At 37.4% G+C, this 14,295-nt stretch overlaps 1 protein-coding gene across 1 annotated transcript in view; it reads left to right on the plus strand.

The window, feature by feature from the left end:
• OXCT1 (3-oxoacid CoA-transferase 1) overlaps positions 1 to 12,737 on the plus strand; it is an 83,345-nt gene extending 70,608 nt beyond the window's left edge. Inside the window, exons 15-17 of the mRNA XM_030969290.1 lie at positions 626 to 706; positions 2,703 to 2,804; positions 8,970 to 12,737. Coding sequence (XP_030825150.1) covers positions 626 to 706; positions 2,703 to 2,804; positions 8,970 to 9,005 — 219 coding nt within the window. The 3' untranslated portion in view covers positions 9,006 to 12,737. The remainder of the gene's footprint in view (positions 1 to 625; positions 707 to 2,702; positions 2,805 to 8,969) is intronic.
• Positions 12,738 to 14,295: the final 1,558 nt, after the last annotated feature.

Consider the following 14,295-nt stretch of genomic DNA (forward strand, 5'->3'; position numbering starts at 1 on the left):
TAATGAGAGAAATGTGCACCTAATGCTACTTCTGTAAAACACAAATGCTGACCAAAAAAGTAATGATCCATCTACCTTGTATGCATTCATGGCTCTTGCAGCCTACATTAACTTAGTATGATCAAGAGACTTTTTTTTAACTATTATTTTTTTAAATGAAGAATGGAAAAAAAAAGAAGGACTTTCTCAGAGACAATGTGGATAAATAAACTGGATTTACTGTTTTGACAGCATGACTCTGCACTTGAGCTCTGGGGATCTGAAGTTCCTCTGTGTGTGGCTGATCCTGCACATACCATTTGTGATAAAGGATAAGACAGGGAAATATGTTGCCCATAGTGTTGTTCCCTAATTTTTGTCCTCACATAAGTGAGGTTCCATGTATCTCTTGTTCTCACATTGTAGCAGCGAGGGCACATTATTAAGCAGCAGTGTGCAGGACTTCTAAACTCAGGAGTCCACTCAGTGTTACAGTGAGATTCTTACTAGTCAGCCGTTGAAGTGAATTTGAAGAGTGTTCTGAGCACATAGAGTATTTAAATAGCACTGAATGGTGACAGCTGTGATTTTCATGAACGTATTTGAGTTTTTTAAAAAACTGATATTTGTATATTGTTAAACACAGGGAAATGTTCATAAAATCCTGGAAAAATGCAGTTTACCACTTACTGGGAAGCAATGTGTTGACCGCATCATTACAGAAAAGGTAGAGTACTTTTCTTGACTCCTTTTTAATAATTTCCTTTTCTATCCCTAATAACAATAGCAAAGCTTAGCAAAACTGAAGAATATATTCAGTATCTGTTGCCACTGAAGTGAAAAGATAGCCTTGGGCTTCAGATCCAGAGGTCTTGGGGCTCATATTTTTCCTTTTAAAGTTTTGACATCTAGCATACTGATCTGTACCCTAAGATACCTTCAGAACAAAGATGCCACGTATGACAGGCATGAAAAGTGTGTATCTCCTTGTTTCCCCCAGAGTATTTCTGAAAATTTGCTGTGACATGCCAGTTTTCTAATATGGCTGTAATCACAGCTTGGGAGGCAAAGGTACATGATTGTTTGCTTTTGTTAGGCTTTTGTTTGTTTGTTTTGTTTGGGTTTTGTTTGTTTTTTTTCCCAGCAGAGCACACCTAGGTTGGACAATTGGCATCTTCTGTCATGTATACTACATACTGTTTCAGAGATAACCTATGGCTGTAGCAGAGTTTTAGTTCTTTTGTCCTTACTTGATTCCATTTGTGAAGCAATTTATTCTGGAAAGTATAAGTGGAAGTACATACAAGCGTCTCATACTGCTGCTGCTCAAAGTACATTAATGGATCTTTTCAGCAAAGGATAAGTGACTTAAGGTTTTTTGCTGTAATCATACTCCTTTTATTTTTGGTGTTTACATTTTTAAGGACTTAGAGTAGTCCCTCTGTGAGCCATCTCTTATGCCAAGTACAATGCATCAAATGTGCTGATGAAGAATTTGCTTTCTCGTGGTGGGATATTGCTACATCTAAAGGATTTTTCTTCACAAAGTAAAGGAAAATTTATTAAAATATGGAAGTCTTCTTTTTTAAAAATTATTCTTCTACCAACTGGCCATGTACAAAATAAGGTACAAAGAAAATAAGCGGGAACAAGGACTAATAGAAAATAAACAAGCAGAAATGTCTCTAATATTTATCAATTACCAGATCTTGTGCCTTTATTAGGAAATGATACAAATGTGCAACATTTGGATAGTGTTGCAAATTCTGTTTCCACGCTAGCATCCTGGAGTGTTCCTTACGCCCTGTGTTTCTTTTAGGACTTAAAGAAGCTGTCATTTTCCAGTCCCATAAAAAGCAGTTTCTTGTGCCCAAAGGACCACTAGGCTTCAGGACACTTCTGTGACAAGCTTACGACTTCACTTTCATTTCAAGTTGAAGCTTTGGTGGTCATTTGCTACTAAACTTTTATTTTTAAGGAAAATTACTTCAGACCTTATGGTTTCCCTGGCAACTAGATTGCAACCTGTGCATGTCCCTCTGGTAGGCACTATTAAAGTGCACGTTGTTTTACAGGTATTTTTATTTGATGCACTTGTAAGTCTCAGAGGTGGAGTACATATCTTATAAAGACATCAGACAGAACAGCCTTTGCTCCTTCAGCCTCTCCTCTTAGGCTTCCTTTTAAAAATACTGTCCTTTTAAAAAGGCATCTTTTCTTTCACTGCTAGCTTCTAAAAATTCTAGCATTTGGATTGGGTATGCAGTAGCTGTTGGAGAAACTCACAGTCAGCCATAGATGATCTCTCTGCTGGCCATGAAATGAAATAAAAGAATGGGAAGACATTCTCTTCTCTGTTTCTTTTGTGGTCTCTTGCAGCAAAGAACATCTTAGCCCTTTTCCTTTGAACCTCCCATTCTCACCAGATTGGAGCAGCAGGCATGGTCCACAATTCCTGCGGTGATGAACAGTTGCACTTTTCCCCCACAAAACTAACACATACTAGATTCTAGATATTCTAACACATTCTAGATTCTCTTTCTCGGTACAAATAAATGTGGCAGAAACGTGTATTAGTCAGTTGTGAAAGTGAAAAGTGGCATCTTACGTTACTGAAGGAATGCTGTGTACTTCAGCAGACCATTTTGTTCAGTGTTACTGCATTTACATCCTCATTTTCTCTTTTAATAATAAAAAAATTATGTGCTTTTTCGACTTAATAGGCAGTGTTTGATGTGGACAAGAAGAAGGGATTGACCCTCATAGAAATCTGGGAAGGACTGACAGTAGATGATATCAAGAAAAGCACTGGCTGTGACTTCGCAGTAAGTAATTTTACAAACCAGTACAGTTTGGAGTCAGAACAAATATTCTCCACAAATACTCATCACATGAAGGCTTGTGGTTGAAGTAAGTTTCTTCTTTATACATGAGGACTGAATAGATTACATGTGGGATTTACAATGAAAGGTAATTTGGAGCTAATATGGTGTGATGTCAGAAGCATCAGAAGCTAGCAAAACCAGGAGAGGGGCAGAAATAAAGTTGAATTAAAGTTTAAAAAGTTAAATAAAGTTTAAATTAGAGTAAAAAGACAAGTGGAAAGGAAATTTCTATGCTTTGAAGATGGGAGTTGATTCATCTCTAAGAGATGGATAGATATTTATTTTTTCACTGTATAAGCTAGTGTACCTAATTCTCTGTAACTAAGTTTCCATGCTATCTTCAGGTGGAGTTGGGAGTCTTCTTGACAGGAGTGACTACAGTTTTCCCCTCTGTGTTAGTAGTGCCAATCAATGAACTGCTCTAAGACTGCCTTGTACAAATTGAACTTACGCTCAGAAAACCCTTGCCTTTTGGCATTCACATTCATTCTTAAGTCTTACTTAATGAAAACACAAAACTACATAATTAATGGAAAGCTGTAGCACCTAGAGTGTAACTGAATGATGTGTGATTGATAATATAGTTTCTTCTTGGCCTGTCCCTACATCAACATTTCAAAATCTTGTGAAGTCTTTTGGGGCAGTTCAACCCTCCTTTGGCAGGGGCAGCAAGTATGACAGTGTAAAAATTGTGCTGTAAAAATAGTTCAGGAATATTTAGTAATGAAGTAAAATACTCCTTTTTGCAGAGTTTCGTAGCATGGCTATGGCACCTAATTGATAGACTGCAGAGCATTTAGTATGTGCAAGGGTTTTTTTATTAAGGCTTTGAGCATATTCTTGTTAGTAAGGAAACTTCCTGAACAATGAACCTGTGAAATTTCATTTATTTCCTGTGTTCATAAGAGAGTATTTCTGATAACTAAATATGATTGTGTGTGTTTCTCCTTAGATATTTTAAATAAAGGCCTGTTAACTGCTGAAAATACCTTTAATTATCTGAGAAAAGGATGCTGGATTAAAGACTCGTAGCCTGCAACTACAGAGTGCAGAAAGGTGCTGCAGAATCACTTTGCTGAACATAACAGTGCTAGGTTACTAGCTTTCCATGTCATATTTTAGGGAAGTCAATATTATTTTTTAATTTAAAGTGGAAGTAACCTTCCATATACAACAGTTCTGTGTACAAATGAAATTATTCAATCAGCTTCTGAGTTTGCTCTAGTAGAAAATTATCAATTTTTTAGAACTTTGATAATGCCAGGTCTTCTTTTTCTTGGCCTGGTCTGTCTGTCAAGCAGCTAGCATCCAGAAATAAAACATTAAAATGATCTTTATAAGTTTGTATCCATTGCAGTCAGTCACTTTGCTTTGTTCTTTTGGACTTAATTTGGGAAGTAACTTCATGATGAATTTGAAGGTGCAATTTTTGGTAAGCATTTAAATGGATGTAAACTAGAGCAAAGGACTTCTGTTTGCAGAAGTCACTGAAAACACTCCTTACTTGTTCCAAACCTGCTTGTTTGAAAAGACCTGGTTTTTTTTTGGTTGAGATGACCGAGAGATATCTATTCAATTAAGTGGTGTTTCCCAAAGTAAAGGCTAGCTGCTTATGCTCAAGGCAGTGAAAGCAGAAGCAAGCAAAAAATTCAGAGAAAGAAGTGATAAGATTAAACTGCTGGGCCATGAGATTAAGCTTTGCAGCAGGTATGACAGGGCAAGGCAGTTAGGTCCAAAGACAATATTAACACCACCCACTGTTCCTTGGTACTTTACTGGAAATGTTTCAAACAAGTGATATAAACTTAAACTGTTTAGTGTAGCCTGAAGTTAGGAGTTGATGAGAGGTATTGGAACAATTCACTGTCTGGCTCCGTGGGATGTGTCTCTAAGATCAGGAAGGGACAATTCACAGGCATTATTTCCTAGTTCTCCAGAAAGCAAACTCCAGCACAGTCTGCTTTGTTCGGCTGCTGCAGTCATGCATGAAATCACGAGCTGTGGGCATGAAAAATGTAGATGCTTCTTGGTTTATGCATTTACATGTACTTACCTTGAAAGCAGTAGTTTGCATAAATGCTTGCAAAGCAGTGCTTGTTTGCAAATTGTGTACCTCTGCCAGAGCATGTGCAGGTGTTGGTGTGATTTACTTATGGCTCCTTGCAAAAGTGCCCACAGTCCCTACAGCACTGCAGATTGAAAGCATGACACAAACCTCAATTATTTGTTTATTAAACCTGTGGCATGGAAATGCACTAGCCCTTTCTTTCCTTTTTTCCCCCCACATCCTGTAAAAAATGTTTCCAGGCCATAGTTTCCCAGTCCTGCTGTCATTGAAATCCTTACCAAATCTTCTGTGGAAATCTTTGACACAAGACTGGGTTGCTGTTGTGTAATCCTGGACCCTTGATGGCCTGAATTACATATATAGCAAGCAACTACAGGTTCTTTGCTTAGTTTTGAATTTCAGAAAATAGGAATTTGGGCATAGTGATAGGCAGTTACTCAGACTGCAGCATCGTTGGTCCTTTTTTTTTTCACATTTCAAAACTCTGCCTCAGGCTTTCTTGCAAGAGTAACAGTTGTGCTTGTGATTATTTATGTTCACTGAATGAGACATCTTGGGTTTATTTATATCGGTAACAGGAGCTTTAGTGATACTGTATTGCCACAGTAAAAGCAGGATCATATATTTTACTAGCTTGAAACAGAACTAATCAGGGGGAAATGAGGAGCTGACTCCTTTTTCTAGTAGCTTTTTTTCCAGTTGATGCCATGTATAATCTGAACTAAAACAAATGTCTCTCTGAGTTCACTAGGAAAGAGATTTTAAGGGATGGGTATATCTTTATATGTAACTGCCTCAGCCCATGTAGGCTACTTCTGTTTGGAGAGGAGAAATTCATAGTCTATATGGCCATATTTGAGACACATTTGACTATACAGTTCCATTTCACAGCCTGCTTACTTACTTGGAAAAACATCTCCTAAAGAACATTTGCAAAACAAAATGTCAAAGGAAACCTGATTTAGAGTCAACAATCTTCATTATAGACTGGCATCATTTAAAAAATAAACAATTTGCCCTCGATTTTACTGTGCTATGAAGACAAAATGTTGGCTTATCTTGCCTGCTTAAATAAGATCTGCTGTAGCCTAGCATATAGATCACCTTGGCAGGCAATCTGTTTGGGCTTGTACTGCCTTTTACCATTGATAAGGCCATGACAGAACATACTTTTGCAGATGTATTTAATTATAAAAATAATCAGGATAAATCACAAATCCCCATCACAATCTTTTTTTTCCCACTTAATCTTAAAGCTTGTTTTTTCAAAATGTTCAAAGCTAACATGGTATATAGAAAAAGCATCTGCCACATCTAGTGTATGTTTAAAAAGGAATTGTCTGTCCAAGTTCAAGCACTGAGTTAAAAATTATACAGGATATAGATTTTATATTCGGGAAATACATTTTCCTTTGAGGAACATTTCCTTTTGAGGCTGTTACAAGATTGAGTTGATTATTACTTGGAAGCTGTGGGGGTTTTTTTCCTGATCAATCACTGCTGCTGCAAAAACCATTAAGAAGAGATTTTTGTTTCATATATATACACACATATATATTTGATGTTAGAATTGTGGTTTGCATTTCTCTCAAATGAAAAATAGGTGTTAATAAGAGATAAGCAACCTTTATTAATTTAACAAATAGGTGCTTTTTTTTTTCTTTTTGTTTTTTAAGGGCTCGTTTTAAATTTTTGAACACTAACTTGAAACTTAACAGGATTCAGCCTTATTCAGAATCAGAACCTGAAGGAGTGCTTGCTTCATGGAAATTCAATGAAATAAGCATAGGGCTGTTTGTGTAGCTGAAAAGGGTACTTTGGGGTTGGAAATCAGAGATTTAACAGGCTTAGACTGCAACAAACCCCAGAGCCCCCATGCGTCTTCTTACCAGTTGAGAGGCCACGTACTGGACTGCGCAGGCAAACTCCTCCCAGAGCACCTACCTGTCCAACATTAGCAAAGTATTTGAAGCTTCCAAGATCAGGTATTCTTCCTCTAAGTGAAATAATATTAAGACTGTGTTGCTTAGGAGGTGCCATGGAAAGTAGCAATTCTGAAGCTGTGCACTGTGAATACGGTCTGCATTAAGCCCCTTCAGCCCTTACTAAATGCTGTCCTCTTAGCACAGAGTGATACTGGATTGATGTCTCTAGTGGATGCAGGGAGTCCTGAAATGCTTTCTACATTTCAGACCTGATTACTTGTTTTCCAAGCACAAAGCATCTGTTTTGTTTCATTGGCATTTTTCTGCTTATTTAATCACATTTTAGTTAGAGCAAAAGTTGTGTTTGGGTCCAGTTCTGAGTGGTGCTGGGCTCTCACCGCCTTCCTTATCCTGAGCAGACATTATGGCACATCAGACCCATCTGAAATGGATAGTGATACGCACAAATGACAGCTGTTAGCGTCAGATATGCAGACACCACATTTAATGGAATATGCTCATCAAATGTAAAACACTTGATGTTTTGATGGTACTGAAATCAACAACATCAGAAAAAATAGAAATCTCTACAGTAACTGCCTTTGTTGTTGTTTGCAGAATACAGATTTTAGTGCTTCTATCTTTGTCCTCCAGTGTTTAGCTTTACTTGAATGGAACCGTCCCTGTCTGCGGCACAAATAGGCCCAAATAAAGTGGGGCACATAGTAACTTGGACTCTGAAATGTTGAAACATTTCTGGAACTAAAGTAAATGCTGATGCATTGTACATATTACATGTATTTATTATCCTAGTTCACACACAACTTTGAAAAAATCAATGAATCGTTGCTATCCACTGAAAACATTTCATTAGCATTTGATACAGTAAACATATTCTTCATGAACTAAGTTTTCCTCAGTGGCTAGTCTCATAAGGTTATAAATGATGATACATGGTGGCTGGAGGAAAGATCACATAGAAATCTAAGTGGTACAGAAAATACAGCCCTGTACCTCTAAAAAGAAAGAGGCATTAATGCTTGAAAAGGCACTTACATATTATTCTTTTATGAGTTAGTTTCTTGAGTACTGTTGGCTGAAAAAGATGGGTTAAGGAGGCAGGAGGATGCAGTAGGTGATGCTTCCATTTATCAACTAGGAGCCAGATTATCCATGGAACTGTTTTTCATCCTGAAAAAGTAAGATCACATGAGTTATTTCTGATCTTCATGCTGGGACATCAGGCTGGGAACAGGAGATAATTAAAGAGGCTTGGACCTTCTGTGGAGACCTATTCCTCAGAGGTTTTGTGTAGACCTGAGTGAGAGTTCAAGCAAGTGTTAACCACTGCTGCTATACAAAGTATTGTTGCTATTTACACGTTATTTCCTGTCTACCTTCCTATTTAGGCTTACTGTGTTTTATTTTTGACCTGCTGTACATCCTATAATATTGCTAATTGAATTTTGTGAGTAAATGAGTTAAAATAATAGAATACATAAATGTGTCCTTACACAAAAATTATTGTGAATGGGAAAATGCAAGTTTTTTTTATAAAAAAGCAAAATTGGAATTAATTAACTATATAATCACTGAGCAAATAAAATTGAATGTGAATGGAAGGACATTTAAAAATAGGAAATATAAATTTGATATTGTGTTATATCATCATCAAACAATCCCATCAAATGTATCCATATACAATATTTACAGAGTGTTTATTGTGTATGTGTACCTTTCATTGCATATCCCCTGCTCACATGCATCTTCAAAAAGATTGACATTACTGCACTGAGAAGACTCTGTGAGGGGCAAGTACAAGTTAATCCGCCCAAGTTTAATATGCTTGCATTCTTACACCAATAACCTATCTCAAAATAAAAGAAGCTGAGAGTCTGGATACTAGCACCACACATATCTTGTATTCTTGCATCAGAAAATTTAGTTGTGGTGGTGTTTAATGTACTGCAAATATGGCAGGTTAAATAAGTGCAGTGCCTCGAGTCTTCAGTGGTACATAGTAGATACAGGTGGAAGTGAATGGTGGGTTGTACTGCTAGATCTTATCTGTATGACAACTTTTGTGGGTTTTTTTTCCCTTCTTTTTGCTAGGTTTCACCGAAACTAATACCAATGAGGCAGATTTAACTGCGAGTTACAGACTGGGCTAAATTCGCAAGAAGGCTTGTTTTCCAAATGGAATAAATTGATGACCATCTTGCAATGTTACTTTTTTTTTCCTTTTTTCTTTTTTTTTTAAGGGCTCTCTAAGTAGTTTCCAGATAGTTAAACTCAGGCTTGACTATACATTTAATTGTATTCTGCTTTCATAACATTACCAGCTTTAATGGAATGGTGAATATATTCTCTAAGTTTTGAATCATGTTATAGTAAAATGTTAATGATTGTTGTAAAAAAGAAAAAAAAATGCCTTGTAGTCTCTCTGCCAAATGCTAGGGTTTTTTTTACACAGAATTAGAAAAAAAAAACCTTGCAAAACTTATGATTGCCTCTTTGTTTGATGATACCTGTTGCTCTGGAACTATAGCACTAACCACACCCATTCTCCTGTAAAGGTATGGGTCTTTCTTTTCTGGAGTGGTCTATAACAAATATATGTATCTGTAGAGAGATACTGGGAGTATGGACATTCCTTTTCCTGAACCTTTTCATCAGTCTGTAACAAAATTGATTAAACCAGTGGAAATAATTGGGACCTAAATATATCTGCTGTTTCCACAGTGTGTGTCTGTTGGTACTGAGAGGTCTACACCTCCCGAAGTCCAACTGTGACCCTTCATATTTCAGTCATACGAATTAGAATGGGGCTAGTATGAAGGAGGAAGATGAAAAAGTGTCCGTCCTCATGCAGACAACTGGTAGCTGCACAATTTCCCACGTGATCTGCTCTTGTTCTCCAGATATAATGCTTCTCCTCAGGTCTCAGTCAAAGGCAAATGAATATAGTTTCTGTAGTCAGGTCTGTCCTTCCAGTGCCTCATAGAGAAACAGGGGAAGAAAAGGTTTGGACACTTTAAAGAGTCTTCTGAAGGGAATACAGATGGTTAAGGGTAAAAGCAATATGCACCACTTGTCAATCAAGGCACCAGAAAAATCTAGAGTTTGGAACCCAATTTCGTCATATCTTGAGACAATCAAAATGAAAAGACATTATCTCAGAGTCATTTTGATGAAGGCCTTATTTTCCCTGTTAATTACAAAATCATTTTTATATTTTGTTACTTTTGCAAACAGATAATATGACAGCTTTGGATCTCACATACCAAATCAGTATATGTCTTTATTATACAGAGCATGAATTGACTGGAAATCAACATTTACTAAAATACAATGTTCTCTCCAATATAATGGTTTCTGTCATTTCTGTCATTTATATAAATAGGAACATGAAAAACTCTTCAGTTAAAATAATTCCTGACATAATGTGTGACATCAGGACTGGAGCATATTAAGTGACTGAAAAACAAGTAAAATGTAGATACATAAGAAGTTTATATAATGCCTATCATGCATGCAATAAGCATGTTTAGCACATGACATAGAAAAGCATTCTAATACTAAGTGAATAAGGGATTTGCCATAGTCAGTGTGTGTAATGGAAGGAATGTAACACATTTCTTGGGCAACCAGACAGAAAAGTTGTGCAATATTTAGCTCTTGTACTAGCCTTCACACAGCATTTTTCCATTCTAAAATATAAATTGCTTCTCTTTCATGGAAACAGCTACAAAATTGGTCTTGATCCACACATGAGTTTTACAGCAGTAAAACTGCTGTAGTTGGAGATATTAAATTGTATAGTTGCACTTACCCTAAACAGTTCTTTGATAATCTCTTGTCAATACCATAACAAACTACCCTTCATCCCAGAAAGAAATGAACAAAATGCTTAATGCTTTTGTAAACACCGTTATACCAGTACAAAAGTATTCCCATAATACTAAACTGTGACTTGAACTCGTGGCTGCTGGTGGGTAGTAGGCCATTGTGTAGCCTGAATCTGTAGGCAAGACCTGATGCTGGGCCTGTGGGAAGGAAATGTGTTGTACAAAGACCAGTGCTAATTTCATGACTAATGTATACAAGTGATTTGGCTGATAGGTAATTTTCATCAAAGACTTGAAACTATGTTTATCGTAGTGCCCCAAAATATCTTAACACAGCATGTTAATTTTCACATGTTTTCTCTATTTAGGCTATTTAGATGTATTCCCTGTGTTACTCATTCCACACGAGTTAAGTTTGGCCATTTTTTCTTCTGTGGAGATAGACTCAAGTTCTGCTCACAGAGGTTTTGAAGATTAAAAATCTGTATATAATAAAAACTGACTATTTTAGCTCACTGTAAACAGTTTCACTTTTGAATAGAGCAGCCCAGAGGCCTCTTCCCTAATCCATGGAGACAATTCAGTGACAGTTCTGACCCTTGTGGTGGTGTACACAGCAAAAGGTGCCTGTCTTTACCTGAAGAGCTACTCTGAGAGAATGGATGTAGTCCCTGAAGGTGTTTTGTTTGTCTTCACTCAAAGCTCTTGTATAGAGTACTCAAAATGGATGATGGTTTTAGGGGAGAATTATAAAAACTATTGTACAGGGGAGGGCAGTTACTGTTAACTTATCCAGAGGAAAATAACCCCACAAAACCAAAAAGACCAAAGAACACAAACATTTAAATAGATGGGCAAGTCTTAAAGAAATCTATAAATCAAAATGTTGCTCTATTGCAATTACCTATGCTACATTAGTTGTAGGACTTACTAGTTAATTCCAGTGAACATTTACACATCTATGAAGTGCAGGAGTAGTCTCTGAGGGCAGGATCAGGTGTACACTGCTTCTGCCATAGAACTTCGCTTTGCTGGTTCACGCACACAAGCTATTGTTGTCATTTATACATGTCTATAAAAAGACTAATGACCTGTTAATATCTGGGAGTTTAGGACCTTGGTTTCTGAATCAAAGAATTAGGACCCAAGAACTCCTGATTTCCAGCTTTTCTGGTTCTCCTCTAACTGCCTTGTGGAATGACAGCTGTGTTCTCTGCCTTGTGTTCTCTGCCTTGTCTCCTGTTGCTGGAAAAGGGGATGTTTTTCTTCCTACCTCACAGGGATGTTGTGAGGAATAAGAAGCTAAGGTCTGTGCAAGAGGTTATTTGTTTCTCTTCAACTTGGGGATCACACTTGATCAAGAGTGTGGAAGAGTACTTGAAGACTGTCATACGTGCTGTACATTTGAGTTCTGTGTCTTATTTGTGTCAGTGTTAATGCAAGAGAGCAAAAGTGCATGGTGCTGAAAATTGGGGATAAAAGGAGAACAGGCTCTCTCCATATACAGCAATGATGCTGTAGCAACAGGAGACAAGATATGTATGTCAGACATTAATTTTTGTATCTTGAGGACAAAAGATTGGTATTGTTATGAAAATGCCGTGAGTTCGCACAAGATAATTGCAACAAGCTTTGAATCCACTTTTAAAATTCATTTGTTAAGCAAAATAAAAATTAAAGCACTCCTAAGTATTTCCCTCTCTGTGGGCAGAAGTGTGGTTCACAGGTAAGGTGTACTCTGAGCAGTAGTTGCAATAGTTGGCATCGCAGGGATTAAGGTTTATTGGGACTGAAATCATTCCCTGCTTGACAGCACATCACAAACAAGGACAGTTGATACTCTTTGTCCTGAAGAAGATGATGATTCTACCATATTATCACATTGGAATCCACTTTATATTTTATTGATTTTTTTGTCCCTGAAAAAAGGAAAAAAATGTAGAAAACATAGCTGTGCTGTAAACTCTGCAAACTAAATATCAAAGTCCTTCCTATGTGCAAAAACAATCAATAAAATAAAGATTTAAAATCACAGGTTTTGTCTATTAATTTGTCTGTTACCACTTTTTGTGGTGTTCTGTTCTGCGTTTGGGAGAAGTAAAAGTTTAGCTTGTGTTCACACCAGCATATCACACATCAGCACATAGCAAAACCTCAAGGTCTTGTCTGAATGTGGATGGGTTTGATAAACAGAAATAATGAAGCTCAAAAATCAGTTAACAGCTGGATTCTACATGTTCTCTCTTCTCACTGGTGTCTGTTGGGTCAATCTCAAACATAATTATCACATTCATTTTCAAAATGACTTGTTTTTCAATCAAGTTAAATAATGGACTGCATATGTAGTCCTTAGAGAAGAGATTTTTTACCTTTTGATTAAAACTGCTGTAGAACTGATCACATTTGAGATGTTAATCATCGATGTTAGCATGTGGCTGCACTCTGAAAATTGTACTAGATGACACATGAAGACAAATTCCATTAACCACCTACTGAATGATAAAGTAGATGATTGCAAAGGGATGAAAATGTCTGTGTGTAGTGGGGTCATCCTTCCATACCTGCCATAAGGTCATGCATAAATGTGTCATAGAATCGTTTTCTCTTCAGTATCATCAGAAAGCAGGTTGATAAATGTGAAGAAAAACGTTTTGAGTCATAAAAAAAACCCCTGATGTTTTTCTCTGAAATGAAACTCTTCAGTAATTTATATGCGTGGTCAAAATCCAGCCTCCCTGTGAAGGGGGCTACAAGGTAAGTGCCAAACCCCCAGAGATAATACAGCAATCTTGCAGCTCTGAAATCCACTTATACAATGTGGAAGGTTATGTTTTCCTCTGACAAGTGGAGAAAGTTAGTTACAGGCATATCTGAGAAGTTTTGTGGTACCTTGTATGTGTTCCATTTTGCCTATTGTGCTGGTTTGGGTTTGGGTAGAGTTAATTTTGTTCACAGTAGCTGATATGGGGCTGTGCTTTGCATTTGTGCTGAGCACAGGATTGGTAACTCAGGGATGTCTGCCTTATCCTGAGCAGTGCTTGCTCAGAGCCAAGGCCTTTTCTGCTTCTCATCTCACCCCACCCCAGGGAGGAGGCTGGGGATCCCAGGAGTTGGGAGGGGACTTGGCCAGGACATAATTTCTTTGCTGCACAGCAGTATTCTTCTGAGAGCAGAGCCCTTCTTCTGCACATAGCCATCTGCTTCTGGAGACCAGGGATCTTAACATACCCATTCCACAGTGTGTTTGGCAGCTTTAAACAAAAGAATTTCAGAGAACAACAGGATGGGGAAGGAATTACTTTTCTCGGGGTATTTACATAACATCAGGTTTTGAGGCTCCAGCAAAGATAAAAGTAGCTATCGTGTTTGTGTTATGAAAACTTGCTGTGTCTGGTTCACATGTTTATGTACACATTTAGAAGAAGTAAGGGCAGGGAAGAAATCCCTGCCTTCAAGGTGATTGGATTCTCCATCTGCCTCCCGTGATACTTTCTACTGATTGTTTTTACTGGTGTAATGGCTTGCAGAAGCAAGCACAACATGGCTTATTTGTGGGAGCAGTAGAGTCAAAAATAGAACTTTTATTTCCA

This window comes from Camarhynchus parvulus, chromosome Z, assembly GCF_901933205.1.
Source record: "Camarhynchus parvulus chromosome Z, STF_HiC, whole genome shotgun sequence".
Classification (NCBI taxonomy): domain Eukaryota; kingdom Metazoa; phylum Chordata; class Aves; order Passeriformes; family Thraupidae; genus Camarhynchus; species Camarhynchus parvulus.